This window comes from Protopterus annectens, chromosome 2.part0 (assembly GCF_019279795.1).
Source record: "Protopterus annectens isolate FY-2018-M chromosome 2.part0, PAN1.0, whole genome shotgun sequence".
NCBI lineage: Eukaryota > Metazoa > Chordata > Ceratodontiformes > Protopteridae > Protopterus > Protopterus annectens.
The window spans coordinates 871,249,787-871,273,403 of NC_056728.1; the positions used below are offsets into that span (position 1 = coordinate 871,249,787).

General features: G+C 39.7%; 1 protein-coding gene across 1 annotated transcript in view; it reads left to right on the forward strand.

Annotated features, from left to right (window-relative positions):
• EARS2 (glutamyl-tRNA synthetase 2, mitochondrial) overlaps positions 1–3,651 on the forward strand; it is a 470,754-nt gene extending 467,103 nt beyond the window's left edge. The window contains exon 9 of the mRNA XM_044061134.1: positions 3,215–3,651. Coding sequence (XP_043917069.1) covers positions 3,215–3,298 — 84 coding nt within the window. The 3' untranslated portion in view covers positions 3,299–3,651. The remainder of the gene's footprint in view (positions 1–3,214) is intronic.
• Positions 3,652–23,617: the final 19,966 nt, after the last annotated feature.

Genomic DNA, 23,617 nt, shown 5'->3' on the forward strand with positions numbered 1-23,617 from the left:
GAGATCCCCCGCCTCCGTGGGACTTAAACTTGGTATTAGCTTCCTTGATTCTCCCTCCTTTTGAACCTGCGGCTTCCTGTTCCTTAAAATTACTCTCCTGGAAGACTCTCTTTTTAGTAGCCATCACCTCAGCTAGGAGATTTTCGGAACTTCAAGCCCTCTGTAGTCGTCCTCCTTACCTTGTGTTTCACAAGGATAGAGTTTCACTCAGGACTAATCCTTCTTTTCTGCCCAAGATACCTTCTGAAACAAACTTGAATCAGGCTATTGATCTACCTGTCTTTTTTCCTAACTATTCGAACAAAGCTGAACAAAAGTTACACCAATTGGACGTTTTATTTGGACAGGACTAAGCAAACAAGAAAATCAGACCAACTTTTCCTGTCCTATGCTGAGGGCAAACGGGGCCTGCCAGTTTCTAAAGTAACCTTATCCAGTTGGTTGTCCTCTATTATTACTTTGATTTATCAGCTGAGACATAAAGAACTCCCTACTAAACCTAAAGGTCATTCCACCAGAGCGTTAGCTACTTCGGTAGCTTTTCAAGCTAGACTACCAATGGAATCTATTTGTGCTGCAGCCACATGGGCCACTCCTCATACCTTCATTTCACATTATAAGTTGGATATGGCCTCTAGGAGTAGAGCCGATTTTGGTTCCACTGTGCTCAAGAGTCTGTTCCGATGAGCCACCCTGGACTAAGGTGCTAGGGACGCTGTCCCAACCAGCAAGAATGAAGGCGAGATAGACAACTTAACATTAAGAAATAATGTACCTACCATAACGTTCCATGTTAGTTGTCTTCTTCTCACCTTCTTTCTTGCATCCCACCCTCCATCCCCCTAGTCTAGACAGACCGAAAAGAGTCCTTTTTTTGAGGCCTTCTTCCTCTGGCTGAGTCTTATCTGGGTTACGTCCTCCTCTGTTTTAGTACTGTAGGTAAACCTTGTATTTTAGACAAGTGTCCTTAAAATTTTTTCTATGGTGTTAGCTATGCCAAATGAGATCTGGGTATCTAGCGCCAAGCATTGTGGGATAAGGGGAGGCCTCGAGCCAGTAAATAGCTCTCGAGCTTTAGTAGATGGCCGAGTCAGGGGCCGAGGATCGGCTCCGAACCCAACCAGCAAGAAAGAAGGCGAGAAGAAGACAACTAACATGGAACGTTATGGTAGGTACATAACTTCTTATTTTTTATTATACTGCTGTCTATAGTGGTGCCGTAATACTGTATGCTGATTTGTAATGTTCTTATATTTTCAAGTTAGACACTCCTAGATATTGTTCTCTGTTTATTCAATACACTTTCTTTATATTACCTAGTAAGTATTGTTATATGTGTTTAGTTTGTAGTGGTGCTTTAGTCCCAGGCCTCCGCTGAAAATGGACTTACTAGTCTATTTGGATCATCCTGGTAAACAAATTTCAAGTAAATAAAATATTCCATGGTAAAGCTGTACATTTCTAATTTCAGAGTGAATTACAGCCTTTTCGACAGTAGACATTTTGACCAGCGCAGTTTTTCAAGGTTATGTTTCATCTTTGCCCACCTTAAAAGAGCTCATCTCTTCCCCGAGACTTAGCTTTATAACTGACCCATCTTGTCTTTTCTACTTTTGAATAGTCAGTTCAGCAGACTTCAAATTCTGTTGGAAGATCTTCTGTTAGTCATTACCACTACCTGCAGTTTCTTGAAGCTTTACGTCCTAATTTTCAAGAAAATTTGCTTGGTCTTTCACATGGATCATCTGTCTCTCATGAGTAGCACATTTCCTGCCTTAAATAGTTTAAATTTTGTCTAAACTGTTCCATTCACCTTCCAGTTTTTATTTGGGAGGAAAAGACTCTCAGTCCCATTGATGTACTCTGTCAGCACAGATTTTACCTGAAGAGTCAGCACAGATTTAAGAAGATGGACCAGATAGATTTTTATCCAACTGGATGTGACAGGTATTTATTGAAGTGGGTCTTGTTTCATTGGGTGGTTGACTTCCCTTGGCCACAGCAGACACTCCACCATGTTTGTTGCTGCTTCCAGTATCTAGTTTATGAATGCAACCATTATAGGGATTTGTCCTGTGGCCTACTTGATGTTTTTTTTTTTTTCATTTTTACTGAGAACTGTTGCTTGGGCCATAATTCCAGAAGTCAGGCTTCTTTTGGCCCTTCAGTACTTTATTACTAGACCTTCTGAAGTCTAGCTTTTTTGATCCTGTCTGGCTTCTTCCTCCCCGGGAGGTTCAGATGGTACTGCTTTGGATTCTTAACAGACATTACCTATAGCAGAGAGTCCCTTGAACTAAGCTGTACAAACATGTGAGTACTTGCCATATAATTTGATTTTTGAAAGGGATTTTTGCTATAGGTCTCAATTATCCTCCCTGTGTCTCCATTTTTGCATGACTCTTCTACCACTGTTCAGATGCAGAATTATGCAGGCTTGTCTAGTTTATAATTTTTGTCCTTGTTGTTTGGGCCTTGCAGATATGCATGTTCAAGTTACTTGGGGAGATCTAGAGAGCATGGAGGCTGGTGCTTCCTTCTAAACCTGATGACATTGTGGAATGTACTTGGCTAAAAAAATAACAGAAGCTAGAGAGCAGAAAAAATGGACCCAAGAAGTGGGCCCTCAAAGAGGAGTTTCATGCTATTACTCACACATAAAGCTGTTTTGAACATCCATGGTGATAACTCTATTTTGCTGCATATTTACAGGTGAATTACTCCAGAAAGTAGAAGGCTTTCCTTTTTTAGTTGGTAATTATTGCTTTGCGAGTTATAATGCTGTAGCCATTGCTCCTTCTATGCCCCCCCCTTTGTGGTTTCATTGAATAACTTCTACTCCCAAATTTAGGGAATGGTTACCTTATAGGATGATACCATTAACTAAGTATTATTTGTTAGATATGATGTTTTAGTAAATGTTGACTGTCCTAGGTAAATTTTAGTAACAGGAAACAAGATGGAAGTAGACATTGATGACAGTGTGTCTGTTACAGTCAGGAAAATGTGAAGAGTTGGGAAAAATGATACAACAGAATTTGTCCAGTTCTGTGAGTGGTATCACTAATTTCCAGTAAAATGTTTAAGTTACATTATATTATGCTGTGTTGAAATATGTTCTTGTGACGGTCAGCAAAATCACTTCTATTCATGCAGTTGATCCTGATGTTGCATTTATCCTAACTAAAAAAAAAAATCTCTGTTTTGTTTGCAGCAAGGTCCAAGTGTAGCAGAGATGATGATTTCCTTGGGCCCCAAAGAAGTCTGTGCTCGTATAGAAACAGTTCTCAAGAGCTGAGGGCAGCAGTCATTTCAGTACTGAAGAAGTTTTTTTTTTTTTTTTTTTTTTAATACCAGAGTTGTGAATTGCAGAACAGCATGAAAGGAAATATCTCCACTGTTTGCCAGTATATGGAAAAACAGTGCTGCTGTACTGTTGATATTCAGTAAAATTAAAACATTTAGCACATTTGCAGTGTCTCTTTCCAAATGGTAGTATTAAAATGTCTTTTTGTGATTTGTAAAATGCAAGTACATTTTCTGTAAATATACTGTACTTTTTTGTTTATAAATCTCGTCTTTTATCACTCATGTCCTCTAGCTTATTATTTCGAGGAGCATCTGGAAGTCAAATAAAAGAGATATCAGTTATTTCTGCAAGGTTGTAAATTGGTTGGATTTCAGAAACTTGTGCTACGGTCATGGGGAGTGTGTAGAATTTCCAGGATACCATTTTTGAGAGGCTTCATGCAGCTGTTTGATTGAACCTCCTGGTTCATTTTCTGTCAGCACTTGCTTTAGTATCTTCTAGATACTAGAAACCAGCACTCCAGGGATGATGAATATGTATGTGCCTAAATTATTTTGAAAAACAAAACATTTAATATATTTTTATTGACCGAGATTAATAATTGCTCATACTTTGATGCACCTGGATCTTTACTTTAGAGTTACCATTCAGAGGTGTTGTCTGAGTACACATGCACACACATACATATATCAGCTGCAAACGTCTCTTCTGAATTGTGTTTGTTTCATTCATTTTCCTGTACCCACTTTATTATTTCAAGGGTCTCAAGGGAGATAGAATCTATCTTGAAAATCAAAAAAATAAAATAAAAAAAGTGCTAGATGAAATGTCAGACCATCTCAGAATGCAGCTGCACATGCACCTATGGGGAGTTTAGAGGTTACCAATCCACATGTCAGGGGTGTAGCCAGAGAATGTAATTTTGTACTAATGTGCTGTTATTCCTGCCCCACAGCCCAACTGGCTGTTAAAAATTAGACATGTTACCCACCCTCCCAGTACTTAACTGCTTGTACCACGTTTCCCTCTAAAACTATTAAATATATATTTTTCTATCTGTGTAACCCTTATTGAAGGCATTAATTTAGACATTTGTGGGCATGATATGACCTAAAAACACATGGCTTCTCTAAGTAAAGTCTAGAAATTTGTACTCAGTAGAGTCCAAAGAGTATGGACTAGCTACACCCTTGCCACCTGTCAGGATATCTTTGGAATGTGGGAGGAAACTGGAGACTGTGGGACTCTGAGGACATACAAAGCTGCACACCGAACAGGAGAACCAAGACTTGTTACATAGCAATGCTGACTGCTGCACAATTGTGCCATGCAGACTGACACATCCGAAATCCAAAAAAAAAAAAAAAACACTGGTTTGTACTTTCACTAGTGACATTGTTTGAATTTGTTGAAGTGTACAGTGTTTGATATTCTTCACGGAGGGTTTTGCCTCCAAGCTCTGTGACACAGAGGATAATGCCCTGACTGTGGCATAGACAACTCAAGTTCATGGCTTGGGCACTTGGGGGGGTAAGCTTGAATGGCTTACATCCAGCATCACACTTGATCCCTGATGAAGACTGGAGACTCACAGAAGATATTGTCTATAAGAGAGGCAGGACCTTGGCTAAGTTGTATGTGGAGGTGTGGTCAATATGTCACAGTCCCCATTGCATGTCATCCCCTTGGAAAATATATACAGGGGCAGGGGTTAGGTTTAAAGGGGAAAATGCACCCTCAGCAGCAGTAAGACACTGCCCTTGGATGCCTTAGTGTCGTCACTGTCCCCAGACATGGTCAGAGGAAGTTCAGGAGTTGACAGTCCAGATTAGTAGACCTGGTGGATGAGGAGAGGCCATGAGAACAGATGATAGTTAACTCAGGGGGTGCCAAAAATAGGCAAAAAATAGGGTTTAGCATCTTGTTTTCTTGCTAGATCTTTTTCGGTAGTGGCCATCTTTCCATTGAGGACCCAGTGCAGCTTTCATGCTGTGGAAGGAACTGAGGTTGTTGGCGTGAAACTCCCTTAGATATCTTGTACTGGTGTTCACCTTCTTCATTTCTTCCTCCTATACCATTGGTCCTTCATTTGCACTGAGGAAAATTTTGTCACAGAATTGCTCACACTGTCATTGTTAATCATTCCTATTGGCATTTCTTCAACAGCAGCCCAACAGGCTTTGAAGAAATCTTCAAAAGTTCATCAAAACATTTTGTGTCTTGTGTCATAACAGTCAGTCAGTATGACATGTTTATGACAGTTAATATCAAAATATTAATGTGCCCATTGTTTTCCCCCTTAGGGAGTGACCATAATAAAGTTGATTAGTTTAAATAAGCAACAAAAAAGAAATATTTAAAAATCTGTTAATTTAAATTAAGCTGACTAGTTATTTAGAGTTAAAGAAAGTACCTAAAAATAAGTAAGTAATATTTTAAGTTTCCAGACTCAGAAAATACAGAGAATGGGAAAGAAGTCTTTTAGAAGACTTTTTTTAAAAAGGCCCAAATATCTTCATAGAGAAGAAAGAATTCAGATGCAAGTTTCTGGTAAAAGCAGAATTCATTTTTAGTGGTCACTCTGCATAACATGGACTTACAGCCTGTGCTTGTAAAATGCCCACAGATCCTTCATTAATACCAGTGTTTCAGTCATATTAAAAATGTGCTTATGTTGGTTCCTACCTTTGGAAGTGAAAGATGCACTGACCCCAGAAAGTTGTGGATCAGTCTTCTGCCATAATAGTAATCGAGACCACCACTACAGTTCAACAAGCTTCCAGTGTTCATCTTTATTTGGTTACAAGCTTTTGGCAAGGCATCATTTTAATGTCACTCCAGAGTCTTACAATGCCATCACATATGCTTTTGTGGTGGTTTCAAATAAATCTTTGTTGGTGTCTACAAAGGCTCAAGGGAAGAAAACACATGAGAGGAGCCTTTCTCTTCTGTCTTCTGAGAGTGAGGAACAGTTTTGTTCAGCTCTGATGCATTCTTCTCATATATTTATTCAGTCATGATGACATCTTTTGATAATCATCTGGCAGTCCTATCATGACATGAATTTAGTGAAAACTAAATAATGTGTGAAAATTGTATAACTGGCAATGTAGAATAGTTTCTTCAACCTAAATGACATTTTTGTTTTCAAGACTCTTAAGAGCAAAGTTCTATTTATGTTTAAAACGTGAAGATTTATGAAAATGTAGTCTGTATGCACAGACTGCAGCTCATAAAACTGTTAATGGAATATATATATAAACATTCTATGGAAAGGTCATACATTTGCAAAAACATTTGTTTTCAGCAAAATTAACTGTGAATCCTTTCCTGTAGATACACTATTCTTTGAAATGGAAGGCATGATTGCTGGATACGCTTGAGAAGGCTTATATATCTAGTACATTAGCAAAACGAACTGCACTAATGCGGTACTGTTTATGCTTATTTTATATTATCAGTAAGAACTGTACTAATGATGTACGGATTACTGTATATATCATATTGCACTATTTTTTCCTGGCTATCTTTGGTGAGACACATGCCCCAGCAGTGAGTTCTACAACTAGCTAAATACTTTAGCTTCATTGCTCGTAGGTGAACTCCATTGAATGACTCAGTATAACATTTGACTGAGCTGTATGCTGCTGCATTACTGAAAGACAACAGAAGTTGCCAAGTACTACGTAACCTAATTCCTGTTTCAGTTCTAATAAAACCTACCAGCATACTGTCATTCCCTGCGAAAATGGAATTGCAGTCAGTGCTATTCCCTTCTGTAGCTAGTCTGTGATAGCACTTGCCATTTTTAGGCAGTGTAGCAACTGCATTGTGCTTGCCAAAAACAATTTTTGCCACAACAGAAATCAGTATATGAAAGCTGTAAATGCTTAACAAATTTGGAGGCCTCCCACTCATGGTATAAAGCTTTTAGTAACCACCACGTGCATACCACCATATTACAAAGCACCCCCACTATACTACACTTATGCCAAGGTGGTAAAGAAGTTGCTCTCCAGGCCTCATAGAATTAGAACTAAGAAATTTGTGGCACAAAGCCACAGTTCTACATCAGCACATACTTCAGGGAGTTGCAATGAAATATGCCACAAGCCCTTAAAACCTACAGCTGATGCATCTAATTTCAGAAATGTTTTGGTAGTTAGTGAGACAGTGATAGAACCTTTACAAGGCTGGACAAAAACAGAGTAATATCTGTCTTTCCATAGTCAGGATCCAGGATGTTGCAAGGGCAATTAGTTCCTCCCCCACCCTTACAAATAGAGCAATGAGTTGGTGATGACCCATATGTGGCAAATGAACATAGGCACTTGTCAAAGGTAAAATATACTTTAAAAATGATCAAAACACGGTAGGTTCAGGTTAAGGCACTTTAATCTTGCAGCAAGGAGACAAAAACATGCTAATACAGAGTTTGTCTAACCAGAAACAGGAAATGCATTCATTTTTATAGGTTATCAAATTAATCCTGTCCTACCATGCTGACGTAACGAATTACCACCTTTTGGTCATCATCTGCTGACCATCTTTCCCATGATTTTCTGCTGATTTAAACAATTTTTATCTGAAACAATCTGAGGAAAACAGCATGGCATTGGTTACTTTCAGTTAGATACTTGTTATGTTACATTCAAGATACTATAGCTAAATCGAACACAATGCTAGCAGTTCATTTCTCTAATAAGCCTTTGTCTACCTTATCTCTAAACTACTGCAGCTGCAGAGGTTCCCATCCTCTGAACAAGGCTGTCTGTCTGGAATCATTACATTTATTAAATGGTATATTGTCTATTCATATGCTTCTGACCTAGCAGATTAACACCTGCTTCTCAAGTACATTTCCACAAGGCATAAACAAGAATATTGCTGTACTAGCAGTTACTAGGTCAGAGGGCAACTTGCAAGTTTCAGTAAGCATGCTGCAGTTTCAATAAGGCATATTTTTAGTCTCATATGAAACTCAATTTATATAAATCACAGTGCATAAGAAATAGAATGAAAAGCATATTAAAAACACTTGATTATTAATTTGGCATTAAGCATACACGTATTAATACATATTTTTCTAACAGCACTCCACCTAGGGGGGAAATGCAGAAGGATATGATCAGTCTTGTACTGTATATGGTAGAGACCAGGAAGATAGAAGTTTTGAATGGTATGTTGTCATCACCTAGAATTTTGCCAGAATTCATGGACAGGATAATTGGTCTCAGTGACTGACTTAAGACCTGCTCTCATTCTAGGGGCTCTGTTGTGTGTCTTCTTAAGACAGGTTGGATAACAGACTCTTCTACTGTGCTATGGATGGTCTGTACCTCTCTTACCAGGATCACATTCTGGCTAAAGCATTTCTGCCCCTGTTACAAAAGACAGTATCAGCCTAGTCAACATTCCCTTATAGCAAATTCCAACACGGAATATATTAAGGTGACTCCATCAAAAATCAGGAGTCTTAACAAAAAGATCTCCAAGCTTCAAGCTATCCTGCAACCTGAACACATACACAGATGTATGTTTGTATACGTATGTGTGATAAGAGCTGCAAGGTTTCAGTGCATATTTGTATACCAGGTTTCATGCCCATCATGCATTCAGACCTATGTACAATTTTGGGAGACTGTCAGTCTGTCAGAGTTCCCCTCATGTCAGAACACATTCCATATGACCATATTTTGAAATTTTGGAACAATATTTTTGGAAAAGTCACTGTAAACAAGCTTAATAAGTACTTCATAGCTTACTATTGATCTTCCTGCATGTCCACCACTGATCATGATGAGCACATTAACATTGTAATTGATACCCCTATAAAATACTCAATACATTTATTTTAGGTGACTGTAATTACCCTGCAGTAAACTAGCTCACCTACACTGAAAATTAAAGCAACTTTTCCTTGACTTTGTAGATGTGAACTACCGAGAACAAATGCCAAGCATCTCAACCAGGAGACAGTATCTTTGATACAGTCTTTAAAAATACTCTCCCTGGGCAACTCTGCTGGCATTATTCTCCATTGTTAAATCGAATACCTGAATAAAATAGCTCTCCAACAAATGGAAGAATATGCTAAGCTGTTATAGGAGATCAAATATACCCCACCCCACCATAAAAAACACTTGCACTGGCTAGTAAAGAACTTAAGGCGGTAGTCAAATAACACAGGCCACTGATTCCAGAAGTAATTAGAAATTCTTCTTTAACTATTATGAGGTTAAAAAACAACACCCGTCATACCTCTCAACATCCTGGCACAAGAAATGCAGACAAAGCAAAAACTAATGGAGGGTGTACAAAACCCCCCAAATAGGGACATATTTTAAATATTGATGTTATAAACTGCTAAAATAAATGGTTTTGTGTTACCATGCATTTTCTGAAGGACATGAAGTCTAAATTCCAAATATCTGACATTATTTAGTGAACTCAGTCCTCACTGATTTGCCAGAAAACTGCAAATTTTATGAGGAACGGACCAAAAAAAAAAGGCAAAGATCTGGACAGTTAAAACCCATCAATATTCCGAATTTGTCCACAGCAATGCCACCCATTCTGATCCCAGTGAAACAGAATATCTTAGCTGAAAGATCTATCTATTTATTTTAATTTATCTGGGGTAGAGCACTGATTACAACTGACCAGTTTCAGCCTGGGAAAGAATATTACAGAAGAAATGTAAATTTACAATTACAAAGAAATTCAAAATGTGACATTTGAAAAGGCAGAAAGTCAAAATTAAACAAACATAAACAGTAGTATACAACACAGTCAGTGTTCAACAAACACACTGCGTTACTGGCATATGGGTATTAGAGTCCTGCTACCCACCCTGTGGCAGTTTGTCAAAGCTCAGAGCTCCTCCCACTGCCTGTCTGGTGGTGTGAAACACCAAACAACTGTCAGGACCAGAACTACCCTCCAACCCACAGGATCTTTTAAGTTTTCTAGAGCCACAGTAAGAGAAGGATCTCTTGGAAATCTAGGCTGCTCTCTAGTTTACTTCAGCTACTGAGCTTAGATAAAAAAAACACATTTGGGTTTTATTTCCTCATTCTGCCTTTTTCTCTCTGTGCTTGAATTGTGTATTCTGCTGCTTTTAACTGTTTTTCTGATCAGAAATCTTGTATATGCTTCTGTTGTACTTTAACTAGAAGACAGCAAGGCCTGCTGAAAAAATGCTTCATTTGGAAGTTTTGACAGGAAAAGTTGCTGATATTACAGTTTTTCTTTGGGATTATGATTATTTAAGGTGACTGACCAAGATTACAACATTTAAAATTATTATTTTTTTCATTTAAACTGCCATTTTGGTGTTGTTTTGCATGCTAAACATTTTTGATAGGAATTTTTCATTGGTTTAAAATTTATTTTTTGTTAATACTGCTTTAGGCTGTATTCGTCATTTGGACTGAAGCTATTCTATTTTTTTTTTTTTTTAAATCAGGGGACTTTTGTGCATGCATTTTGTGTTTTGAACTGTGTTACTGAAAATACTGTCATTTGCAGTGTTCAGAATCGTATTCCCTACAGAAATAGTCTTTAGATTGGTATTTAAAGAGACTAGTAGGATTTGTCCTTTTTCCCTGGCTGACCATGCTACCAGTATTTGGTATTGAACTAGTTTGCTTCTTATCCCCTGACTTGATGGTTTCGGATAAAGTGTAATGTCCACCATCTACCCCCTTTGTGCACATAAAAAACAGAAATAAATCAAGAAATATGCTTCAGCCTATGGCTTGCAACTCTGCAGTAGCCTTAAGCAGGCTGTTGGACCACTCACCTTCTTCTGCATTCAGGTCCCCTAGTGTGGTGGTACAGTAAACTCTCAGTTAACCGGAACTCAAGCAACCGGCAAAGAAATATCGAAGAAATACAGTACAAGTTTCATGTGTTGCACTTTCTGTTTTCCTCTCGCAGAAACATACAACAATATTTTTAGAATTTTAGAGTTTTAAAAAGGAAGATGGGAATAAATTCCCTCTCTCCCCAACCTGAGAACAAGTGAAACCAAACAAATAGTATAGGGTACAGTATGTCAAGCCCATTTTAATAGTAACTGTCAAGCAACCAGAAACTACAGTTATCCGGCATCTACCAATCCCCGTGGGTGATGGTTAACTGAGACTTTACTGTAGTACCCCAACTGTGCATGACGTGTCAGATGCATCCCCCAGGCTGTACCAGTGCCTAGTTCAGGTACAAGAGAACCAAAGACTTTAAGTGCAGGGGAAGACAGGGGTGCAGAATATATTGCCAGTATTGATATGCCTCCCCACGGGGGTTCTCACACTTCTGTAATGCATGCAAAAAAGAGACAAAAGACCCACCATGTCACAGGGTCGCAGTTTCTGACTGAGGTTCCATATGAGATGGTTGATTACAAGGGGGAATACTGGGGTTATGAGTAACACCACAACTTCCACCTCTGATCAGTCTTCTAAGGATCCTCATTTTGAAGGGGATCCATTGTCTGTGGTTTTGGACCTGTCAGAATCAGATCACTCAGTTTCCTAAGGGGACAAACAGATTCAGGAACCCAAACATATGTTTTCTTTTGCCCAAATGCTGGCTAGATTTAGGGATTATTCATTTGGGAGCAATCTTCAGCTGTTCCCAGGGCATATTGTCTTTTGGTGGAAGAAGTGCTGTACGTGGCTACCTTTCTTGCATTGATCCCATCATTAGAGGATGTTTTTAAGAAAGCCTGCAATTCTCTGCTTATTAAGGGTTTCCCTACAAAAGTGTTTTATGCTTGGCCATGCCTGGCATCCAAGCCCCCTTGTCTATGGACCCTGCTTCTGTGTCCCCAGTGACTTTTTCTAATAAAAAAGACTTTTCTTCGAATCCTGTTCCTTCAGGTAAAGTAGACAAATTGTTACGGTCTCAGGGAAAGAAGACAAGTTGAAAAATGAGATTCTGAATGCTCTATTCGAGTCTGATTATGTGTTTGGTGTAGCAGCTAATCAGATCCTTAAACACTGGGATGACAGAAGTAAACTCATACAAGGGCCATCGAAAATGTTTCATATTTCCAAATTTCCCTCTTTTAAGCAAATTAATTTTTGGTGGCCTTCAAAACATAAGACACAGCTTAACAATAAACGCAATAAAAGAAAATGTTAGGACAGGAACTCCGCCAAGCCTAACAAGAGGGTTTCCTTTCCCAAAAAGGATAATCCCCCTTCCAAATTATGACTGTGGTGAAGAGCAGCACCCATCTTTTACAAGTTCCCTCCAAGTTTCACTTCTCTAATGTTAGACCTGGCCTGGCCATCGGTGGTTTCCCACAAATGGGTGCTCAACATTGTTGACAGGGGTTACAGATGACAATGGAAAAAAAAGTCTGCCTCCATTCGAGAGGGTTCCCCCTTAACTGCTGGACCAGGCTTTTATTCCCTCCATTCTCTGCAAAATGCTGGACTCAGGTGTCATAGACCCATTCCCTCCTTCAGAAAGAATGAGAGGTTTATACTTCAGAATTATCTTTGTCCCCAGAAAAGAGCTGTCGTGGAGACCAGTGTTGGACCTTTACTTTCTTTCCTGAATATGTTTGTGAAGGTCCCCAAAGTTCAACATGCTTGCCCTGCAAGACGGTAGATCCCCTGTTGCTGGGCCATTGCTTCATAGTGACCATAGACTTGAAGGATGCAAATCATCATATTTCCTTTGCTTATTGTTTTAGGAGATTTCCGAGATTTGTTATGTCTATTTCACACTTTGAGTTTTCTATATTGCCTTTTGGGCTATCCACTACACCACAAGTGTTTCCCAAATGCCTTTCTGTGGTATTGGCCCACTGTCGGACTCTGGGCATTTACATTTTTCCTTACTTTGGATGACTTGCTGATCTGTGCAGAGTATGCATCCAGGTGTTTGGATTCTCTAGAGAAGACCTCAATCTTACTCTCCCAGCTAGGGTTCAAGCTGAACCTACCAAAGTTGTGTTTGACACCCTCTCAAAAATGTATCTTTATGGGGTGCTGCTTAATCGACTCCCACAAGAGAATGGCCGTTCTTTTCAAAGACAAGATCTGGTCTTACCAGATGGTGTTTCTGGAATTCTCTAGGAGGAAAGTCCCTTTGGCAAGAGAATTTCTAATAATTCTCAAATTGATGAAGTCCATGATCCTCATGATACCACTGGCCTATTTTCACATAAGAAAAATTCAATGGTATGTCTGAAATTGTTGAACCCAGCAACTTCATTCCATGCTATTGCAATTGCTGGTGCTACCCTTCAAATGAGAGCTATAATTGTGGAGAGAACAGTTGAGTATCGGTAGATGACTATAGTTGCAGTCTGTCCAGATAGATTCATCTGACACTGCTTTGTGAGCTGTATCAGTAGAGATGCAAGTGCAAGCCACTTTGGGGTCCAAGGGCATATGGACGCACATTGGTATCCAAGAGATGATGGTTGTGATTCACATCCTGAAAGTCCTTCACCACCTGCGGACTCCAGGTCCTCTTCTGGTGTTACAGACAACACCACATTGATGTGGTTCCTCAGCAAACGTACAGTTGTGTAAAATAATACCATAACAGTAGATGTCCTTGCCTTCACCGCTGTAGTACTCAATATATGGATTCCCTGCCATGGATTCCTGATGTCTGGCCAGTCTACCAAAGCCTACTGTTGCGTTAAGGTACGCTGAACATCACCCAAATGCTCCTTACATAGCATAGGGCATAAAGGTGAAATTCAGGTGTACCATCCTCAAAACTGATTGCCACAGTAAGAACATCAGTCCCAGGAAACCCAAAGGGTAACCTGGATATCCAGGAAGGAAAAGGACTTGGGGGGATGGAGGGAGCAAATACTGCAGCGGTGAAGGCAAGGATTATCTACTGTACTATGTCCTTACATTCATTAGTGCAGTATTCTTAACATATGGGAGTATGCCAAAGCTCAAGAAGAAACTTAGGAGGAAGAAGGAGCAGTAGAGCCCTCTAAGAAGCCAGGAAGAATGGCTGTAGCTCTGGAGATACCATGCAACTTGTAGTGTTTGGTAAAAGTATGAACAGACTTCCAGGTAGCTGCTTCAAGAGTAGACTTGGTGTCTAATCCCTTTAAAAAGCACCAGAAGAAGCCACAGCTCTAGAATGAGCCTTTAACAGAAGAAGAAAGGCTCTTGCCATGAAAAGTGTAACAAAAAGAAATAGCCCTTGAAATCCAAGAAGAAATCATTTGCTTGGATACAGCTAATTCTGAAGACCTAAGATGAAAAGAAACAAACAACTGATCAGGTTTTCTAATAGCCTTAGTCTTATCCAAATAAAATCCGAGCTTGTCTATGCATGTCCAAAGTATGCAGCACCCTTTCATTGTCAGATTGCAGAGAATTGAAAAGAGTAGGCAAATTAATAGACTGATTAAGTGACAACTCATTAACCACCTTAGGCATATAAGGATTAGTATGCAAGGGACCCTGTCCTCATGAAATATCAAAAAGGACGCCAAGCCATAAGGGCTTGCAACTCAGACACACATCTGGCAGAAGTAAGAGCTAACAAAAGAACAGTCTTCCAAGAACAATGTTGCAAGGAAGCTAAAACAGCAGACTCAAAAGGAGCCTGACTCAACTTCTTCAAAACAAAATTAAAATCACAGGAAGGAGGAATAGGCTTCATGGGAGGTCTGATAATTAATATCCCTAAAAGCTAGGGTAGCAGAAGTGTAAACCTTCTTACCCAGACTTTCCATGGTTCTGCTGTCCTTGTCACAAGGCAGTAACTTAGGTGAAGGAAACAATCGAGATGGCTTATCAGATGCTACAGACACCACAGAGGGGTCAGCAGCAGGACATTTGTACAAAAAATTACAATCCTCAGGCACCTTGTAAAACCTATCAGGCTTCTTGGGAGCAGGGGGCAGAGAATCTGGCACTTTAGAGGCATTGGAAAAAGCATCCAGCAAAGAGGCCAAAACAGGAGGAATAGCCACGGGTTTAGGAAATTCCATCCACAGCAACTCATAGTACCTCTTATGGATATCAGAGACCTGAGCACAATCCTGCTTAAAAAAAATCCATCATCCTAGAGATTGTATCCTCAAAAGAAATGTCCTCAAAAGCAGTATCAGGAGTATTAGATTCCTCCTCCTCCAACCTATACTCCAAAGGAGAAGGAATCTGAGTAGAATAAGTCAGAAATTCTTCATCAGAATCCACCTCTTCCTCAGAAGAACCCTATTCTCTAGGCCTTTTAAGGGGAGAAGAGGACCAAGAAAGACCAGGAACAGAAACCTCCTGAGTATGCCTTAATGACATTAAGGCATTAAATAACCCGAGCAAAGGCCTGCCACTCTCTTTGTGGATCCCTAGGAACAGAAGAAACATTTTTTTTGTTTCTTTTTTAAGGGAACATCCTCTTTGTAAAACTGAGAAGGCTCTGACTTAGGACGGCATTTGGGAAGCGTAGTAGGAACTTCTTTCCTAACTAGAATCTGCGGACCCCCCCCCCCCCCCAGGAAACAATCAGCCTTGTGTCCCCTTGAATGTCCAAAATGGATGCCTGGAAAGCCTCACTGGATGTGCTGCCAACAGGATTCTTACCAGCCTCCAACCCAGTTGTGGCAGAGAAATCTGGCAACACAGCCAGGCAAGTCTCCAGGTTTGTAACATCATTAGGAGAGGCTGGCCAGCAGAAGATTCCAGTCATTCCTTTTTCACCTTCTTCTTCCCTAACAGCTGGTCCTGGAGGCAGGAAGTTCTTTCCATTGTTATCTTTAGCAAGAAGTTTAAGACACTGGTTCTCAATCTACAAGGAAAGGGAAGGAGGCCTACTACAAAAGGGTTTTGGGATGAATGCCTGACAAATCAAACAAGATGTATGGTTGTGAGAAATTTCTAGGCAAAAAAGACACCTATTGCACTGGTCTTTATGGGGAACCTATCTCTCACATTGACATTTACCCTTCCTGGATAACAAAAAAAGCCAAGAAAAAAACAAAACCCCAATGGGGTACTTATCTGCAATGTATCATTTCAGCAAACAGGCATAGGCGTACACCGAAGAATGAAAATACATTCAAAACTAGCAGAAAACAGATGTAGGCAAGCAGACCGATGGTTAAAAGAAGCATTCGGACTGGTGGCAAAGAAGTTCTGAGGATGGTATGCCTGAACTCACCTTTATGCTGTACTCTGCATGAGGAGCATTTGGGTGACATTCAGCATACCATAAAGCAAAAGTAGGCATTGGTAGACTGGCCGGACGTTTGGCATCCATGGCAGGGAATCCCATATGTTAAGAATACTGCAGTGGTGAATGTAAGGACATCAAGGGGGTTGGCAGTGATGGCCTGAGAGCTCTTTACAGCAATCTCTGACTCTTGAGGTGTCATGCATCCTGTCAGAGCAGAACAATGAGACTGGCCAGACCCGCATAAGTGGCAGCTCAAGGCATTGGTGTTCCAGGACTTAGTCCAGATGTAGGGAACATGCTGATCACCTGCTTTCAAAACAGACAGCTGGAGAAATTATGTTATAGACATCCTTGCAGTACTGCTTGGAGGACAGACAGATTCTCATTCCCTTGAATGGGAATGCTCCTGTATGCATTTCCACCCTTTCCACTAATGCACAAGGTTTATCTTAAAGTTCAGAAGGAAATGGCATATATCATTGTAGAGACCCCCATACTGGCCCAGGCATTCTGGGTTTTCCCTCTTAGTGGTATTTGCCAAGGGAAATTACCACAGACTTCTTCACACTCTGGATCAGCTCACACAGTCTCGGGGAAACAGCTGCATCCCAGTTTGGAGAAACTTCACCTGACAGCCTGGATGATTCAGTCTTGACTTTGCTTAGACATTTGCTTCATAAGTATGTTATGTGCAGCAGGTGTTAAAGCAAGCCTGAAATCCTGCTACTCGAAAATCTTATGTTTACAAATGGATGAGGTTATCTAAGTGGTACCTAAATGGAAACAGAAGGTCCAACTTGACATTAATATCCCTCTGGTTTTGATATATCTGTGTGAGCTTCTTCAGGATGGCCTACTGTATGCATCCATTACTGTGGATTTAGTGGCCATCTCTGCTTTGCTGCCTGCAGATACCCCTCTTTCTTTTTCTTTCATTCATGAAATGAGTTTTACATACAAGTCCCCCTCGCAAGAAAATTCCTCCTTCATAGGATCTCCATTTTCTTGAAAAATTGATCTTAGCACCTTTTGAACCAGCAGTTCAAACTGATCTGAAGTTCTTAACATGGAAAATTGTTTTGCTTATTGTTCTCATATCTGCAAGGTGAGTTTCTGAACTGCAAGCTTTCATGGTTGGACAACCTTACCTGATTTTCTACAGAGCTAGGGTTGTGCTACACACTAATCCTTCATTCATGCCAAAAGTGGTCTCAGAATTCACTCTCAATCAGTCTATTAATTTCCATTTGTTCTTTTCAGAATCTAAGAATAAGGGAAAAGGGATACTTCATACCTAGGGTGTGCATCGGCATCTTAGGTACTACCTTGACAGAGCAAAACCCTTTAGGAAGTCCAAAAGGCTTTTTTTTTTCTTTCACAAGGGCAGAGGAAGTTCAACCTGTCTCTAAGCAAAGCATTGCATATTGCTTGCCTTCTGGTATTGTTTTTTTGTTACATCCATCATGGCAGGATGAATCCAGGCAATATAAATGCATGTTCCACTAGAACCATTTCCTCTTCAGTGATGTACTGAAAAGGAGTGAACTCTAGAAGTATTCTCGAGGCAGCAACTAGGTCCTCTGTCCATACTTTTAAGAAGCACTACAAGCTGAATGCCTTTTCTAAATTCAGAGCAGGTGTCATAGGAACCATTCTCTAAGGACTCCTGGACCCTTATCCTTTCTCATCCCAGGTTGGGTAAGCTTTGGGAATGTACTCCAATGCCAGTAAGGCAATGTGTTTGAATACAGTACTGTGGCACAAGTCTTATTTGCCTGTAACAGTAGATGTTTGTAATAAACACTGTTAATGGCAGTACCCTCCCATCATCCCCTTTTTGGTTGCACATAATTTGTTGTTGGAGTTGCAGCTGAGCTTTGTTAAACAGCCCTTTTAGAGAGAGAGAGAGTGAGTGTGTCTGGTTTGGAACAGTAAGTTTTCACAAAGCTTATGTTTTCATCTGCTGTTCCTGCTGCATCCCTTTTGTTTAGGCAACTTAAGCTGAATGCACATAAAGCACTCTGTGGCTATATACTGCAGTAGTTATAAAATATACTGCTAAACCAAGAGCTTGCCTCACGAGTTAGACATATTTCACTGTTAGTAATCTCTGTATTAGTTACTTTGTGGTGTGCCTTTTTTGTGAAGTTGTCTTTATATGCTATGCAGTGTAGAGCATTGTATTGCTTTATAATAGGTGTGTTCCCTTTGCTAACATAGGTCCTGAGGGTACTGTTTTTATTTTTGCTTACAAATTTGTTGATGACACTGTCTTATTTATGCTACTACTCACCTCTTACCCTTCTACATGCTTTCCCTCTCTATTTTTAGATAACAATTGTCCCAACCATTTATTGGAAACTTTGATACACTGCTTGGAAAATACAGTCTCCATTGATGTTATCCAACGAATCCTTTGCTACAGAACCATCCTTTGAATTACTGACATCACCAAATACAAAAAAAAAACTTTGTAGCTTGCTTATTACTTTTTATTTTCCTGAAGAGCACATGACGTCTGTCGGCAGCTGGGCATTTTTGGTATCCATCCCGGTGTTATTAGATGTTCCCTAATAGTTGTCCCTAGAGTCAGTTTCTATTTTTTTCTTCTTTCCCCTTTTTTCATCCATAGTAATATATCGCTCAACTAGCATCAGCCCATACATAGTACAAAGCAACTTTTCAATCTTCTAATGCATGTATCCATAATATATTAAGCTGCTAATGCCCTTATTCTTCCAACTATATTTTTCCCCTTCATGCCCTTAACACTACCTCCAACATTTTTTTCCACAAGAAGCTAAACGTTCTCTCTTATGGAAATAAAGTTCTGGGAATAAGTTAACTTGATAGTTTTTCTTGTTTGTATTTTATTACTTTACTTACCTCCAACTCGGCTCTGCCCACTCTGTTCACTCTCACTGTGCTCGGGCTAACTCCGCTCCCCTACCCTACCCCCATTGCCACCCTGCTCCTCTACCCTCATTTCCTCCCACCCCTAATTCAATTAGACTTATGCTTCGCAAACCTCACCCATATATCTTCAGCCAATCACAACACAATTTTAACTAATTGGATCAAATAACTAAACCTACTATAAACCACCCTACTCTTTATCATTGCTTATATCAAAACATCACCACCCCTCCTACAAGATCATAACCCTTTTACCCATACACAAAACACTACTCAAGTAATCTATCATTCCAAGTTTATTACACTCATTGCACTCTACACTGTAAAATATCAAAGTACCCTAATAAAATGCTTCACCTTAATAATAAACACTTACACCTAACAGCCCTGCACATTACCACTAGCTCCCTCACCTCATACTATACTCTACTGCAATCCACTAATCCTCCTCCCTGGCAAACCTCTTCATTATCCCACCTAAATAGACCATTAAACTATACTATAGCTCCATGCCTTTTCTATACTAGCCACATAGATTACCATGCAAACAAATTCCAACCACTAGTAACTACATCCCAAACTTCAAAATAAGCTTATCAAACAACCTTTATACCTCATTAAGCAATTAAACCACTCCGGGGGCATACACCCTAATCCTGGTCCCATTCTCCAACATAATATGGTAAGCAGCTCTATTACTTTTAGCCCTGGACTATTACACCAGAAAAACAATTCTTCCCTTCTCCTCCTTAATATGAATGTAAGAAGTATTGGAAATAAAGTTCATGATCTGCAGGCCCTACTCTCTCTCTGTTCTCCTGATATTGTAATATTAACAGAGACATGGCAAAAAAACCTGACAATACCAACAGAGAAATTGTAGCAGCCAAATACAATATTCTACGTCAAGACAGAAAAACAGAAGGGGCGGGGGAGTAACGATCTTATTCAAAGATCACCTAATGCTTGACTATTTAGAATTAAGCATCCTTGACTTTAAAAATGCAGAACTAATTTTGCCAAATTAAAAATTAACCCCCAAAATGCAGTAACATCATAGGTTTTTAGACATTTATATAAATGTATGACTGTATACATTTTAAGTAATGGTTTAATAAAAGTGTTTCTGGTTTAAAAAAAAAAATCATAGGTGGTTATATCCCACCAGGAAACAATATTCCCACACTAGAAAACATACTGCAACAGATCTCCAATTCTCTCCCACAGGAAACAGTCCTGATGGGTGACTTCAACATTGACTGGCTCAGCTGCTCTTCTCAGAATCCAACATCACATGTTAATCTCCATGGCTTCACCCAACTCATCACATCTCAGAGAACTGACAAATCTTCCAAACATCAGTCTATCCTCAACTGGATTTTGGTTAACAACCCCACCTTATCATGTCAATAAGGCTTTCTCCCTAATGGCCTGAGTGACCATAAGGCAACCTTTCTTTTAAGAACCCACACTCACCAAACCACCTACCGCTTAATCAGAAGTGAAAAAAAAGCTTCAACCCAAACATGTTCATCTCTGCTCCAAAAAGCTGCAACTGGAAACCTCTCAGACAGCTACCCCTAGAAGATACTGTTAACTTCTTCAACACCACTTTCTTAGATATACTAAACTTCCATGCACCACCTAGCACTATTAGAGTAAAAGCTAACTATGCACCCGGGCTAAGTAGAGAATGCAGATCCTTACTCAAAGCTAGAGATAAGGCTTGGGAACAGTTTCACAAAAACAAAACTCAAATCAGATGACAAATATTCTTAGAACTGAGAAACAAAGCTAAAACTCTAGTAAAATTGGACAAAATCAACTACTACCACAGTATCCAGGAAAAACACCACAATAACCCTCAAGTTCGGGGATGCAGTAAATAATATACTTCTGCCAGGTAAATCAGCTACTTCCACTCCATCAACCAGGAACTCGGGTAATATTGCATCTCATTTCAGTAAATACAGAATATCCAAGCCCTTGTAAATTCTCAGAATGTCTCCAACAACTCTGTCTCTTTCATACCCTCAGCACAGCAACAACTCCCAAAACAGCACCAGCCACTTTACATTACACCCAGTGTCTGTTTATGCCATTAAAAACTACTTAAAAAAACTGAAACCAGCCACCCTAGCTGCAGCCAGCCTACCAGCTGACTTTCTGCAAATTGCAGCAGAAGCAATATCATACCCAGTAGCCATACTCGTAAACAGATCATTATCAGAGAACCTGGTACCTGTTATTTGGAAAATCTCCCATATTCTACCTTTACACAAGGGAAATAATTCCACTGAACTTACAAATTATCTTCCAGTTGCCATCCTGCCACACTTATCTAAAATCCTAGAGAGAGAGTCATACATACCCAATTCATTGACTTCACACACACAAACTATTATCAAACACTCAAGTTGGCTTTCGCCCCTCTCACAGCACTACCACAGCCCTAATGTCCTTTACTAACACACTGAACCACTACAGAAATAACGGACAATTTGTATCTGCCATATTTTTGGATTTGTTCAAAGCCTTTGATATGGTAAATCACAATAAACTAATCAATGTTCTCTCCACCCTAAACCTTCGTAGCTCCTCTATCACCTGGTTCCAGGATGACAGCAGGCCATCCAATGGCAACACCACCTTACCCCTCTTCTCCCAGTTACCTTAGGAGTTCCACAAGGCTCCATCCTTGGGCCTCTACTATTCTCTTTCTTCAATAACCAGGTCCGTACCGCCACACTTCACACCTCAGTGGTACAATATGCAGACAACTCTACTCTAATATGCACAGTCTCCTCCATACAAGACTTCCACATCATAATCCAAGATTCCTTTCTATCTGTGGAAACATGGCTCACTGACTCCCGTCTCATTATACATCCCAACAAAACAACGCTCATTCTCTTCTACCCAACTAGAGCCGCCCCCCCCCCCACATTTTCTGTGTCTTTCAATATCTTATCCAAAAATAAAACTATTATCACCCCAATAACTCATATTTAACTGCTAGGAGTAGAAATTGACAATAAATTGAAATTCAATATTCAGATAGCTGAAACCATTAAGAAGGTCCACAAGAAACTAGGTCTTCTATACAGAAAAAAAATTCTAGCAAGAAACACAAAAGCTACTGTCGCTCACACACACCTCTTGTCAACTGTCATATACACCTCTCCAGTTCTAACCTGCCTCCACAAAACTGAGCTAACGAAACTGGAATCTTGTTATATTAAAATTGCCAAGTTTGCCACTGATGCCTCATACTGGTCACATTACTGTGCATCTCTTAAACAACTAAAATGGCTAGAACTTCCTCAACTGCTACACTGTAATCATTTAACCTTTGCCCACAAAATACTGCACCAACCGGATAAAACCTGTGCTCATCAAAATCTTATACAACCATACACCACCTCTAGAACCCTCCGTTCCAGTAACATACTCTTTCTAGACATCACCAAAGCTAACAGCTAAGCTGAGGAATCACTCTTCTCAAACTTAATTCCAAAAATTTGAAATAAACTGCCAGCCCCTATAACCTCCAACTACTGTATAGTACAATTTAAAAAGCTCCTAAAATCACCCTTAATGGACACTTGGCTCTGTTCTTGCAACTGTCCTGGTTAGGACTTACCTCAGTCTGTTTAACTAAATATTGCTCATTGAGTGTCATCTTTCACCAGAATTTGACCTCATCTTTATAGAAACTAATTCTCTTCTTCATTCAAGTAGTACATATTCATGTGTGATGTAAATGTTTACTACTAAGAATTGCTTTGTCCATCATTATGTAACTGTTGTTTGTAAATACTTCTGTATTTTCTCACGTTTGTCAACTACAATATTTGTATTTGCTAAAACTGGAGATTTTCTCCCCAGGCCTCCACTGAAAAGGACATGTGTCCAGTCTGACTTTCCCAGTAAGCAAATGTAAAATAAATAAAAATAAATAAAAATCTTAAAAGATCCTGTCTGTGGGTTGGAGGGACAGTCCTGGTCCTGTCAGGTGATTCAGCCTTCACACCCACAGACAGGTAATGAGAGGAGCTCTGAGCTTTGATAGACTGCCAGAGATAAGGTAGAAGGGCAGAAGGACACTACTATCCATACGCCTGTAGGCAGTGTCTTCAAATGACATTTACTGACAAATCTAAGTACAACTTATACAACTGCAATGTTAAGTAGCGCTCTCTCTCTCTTTATATATATATA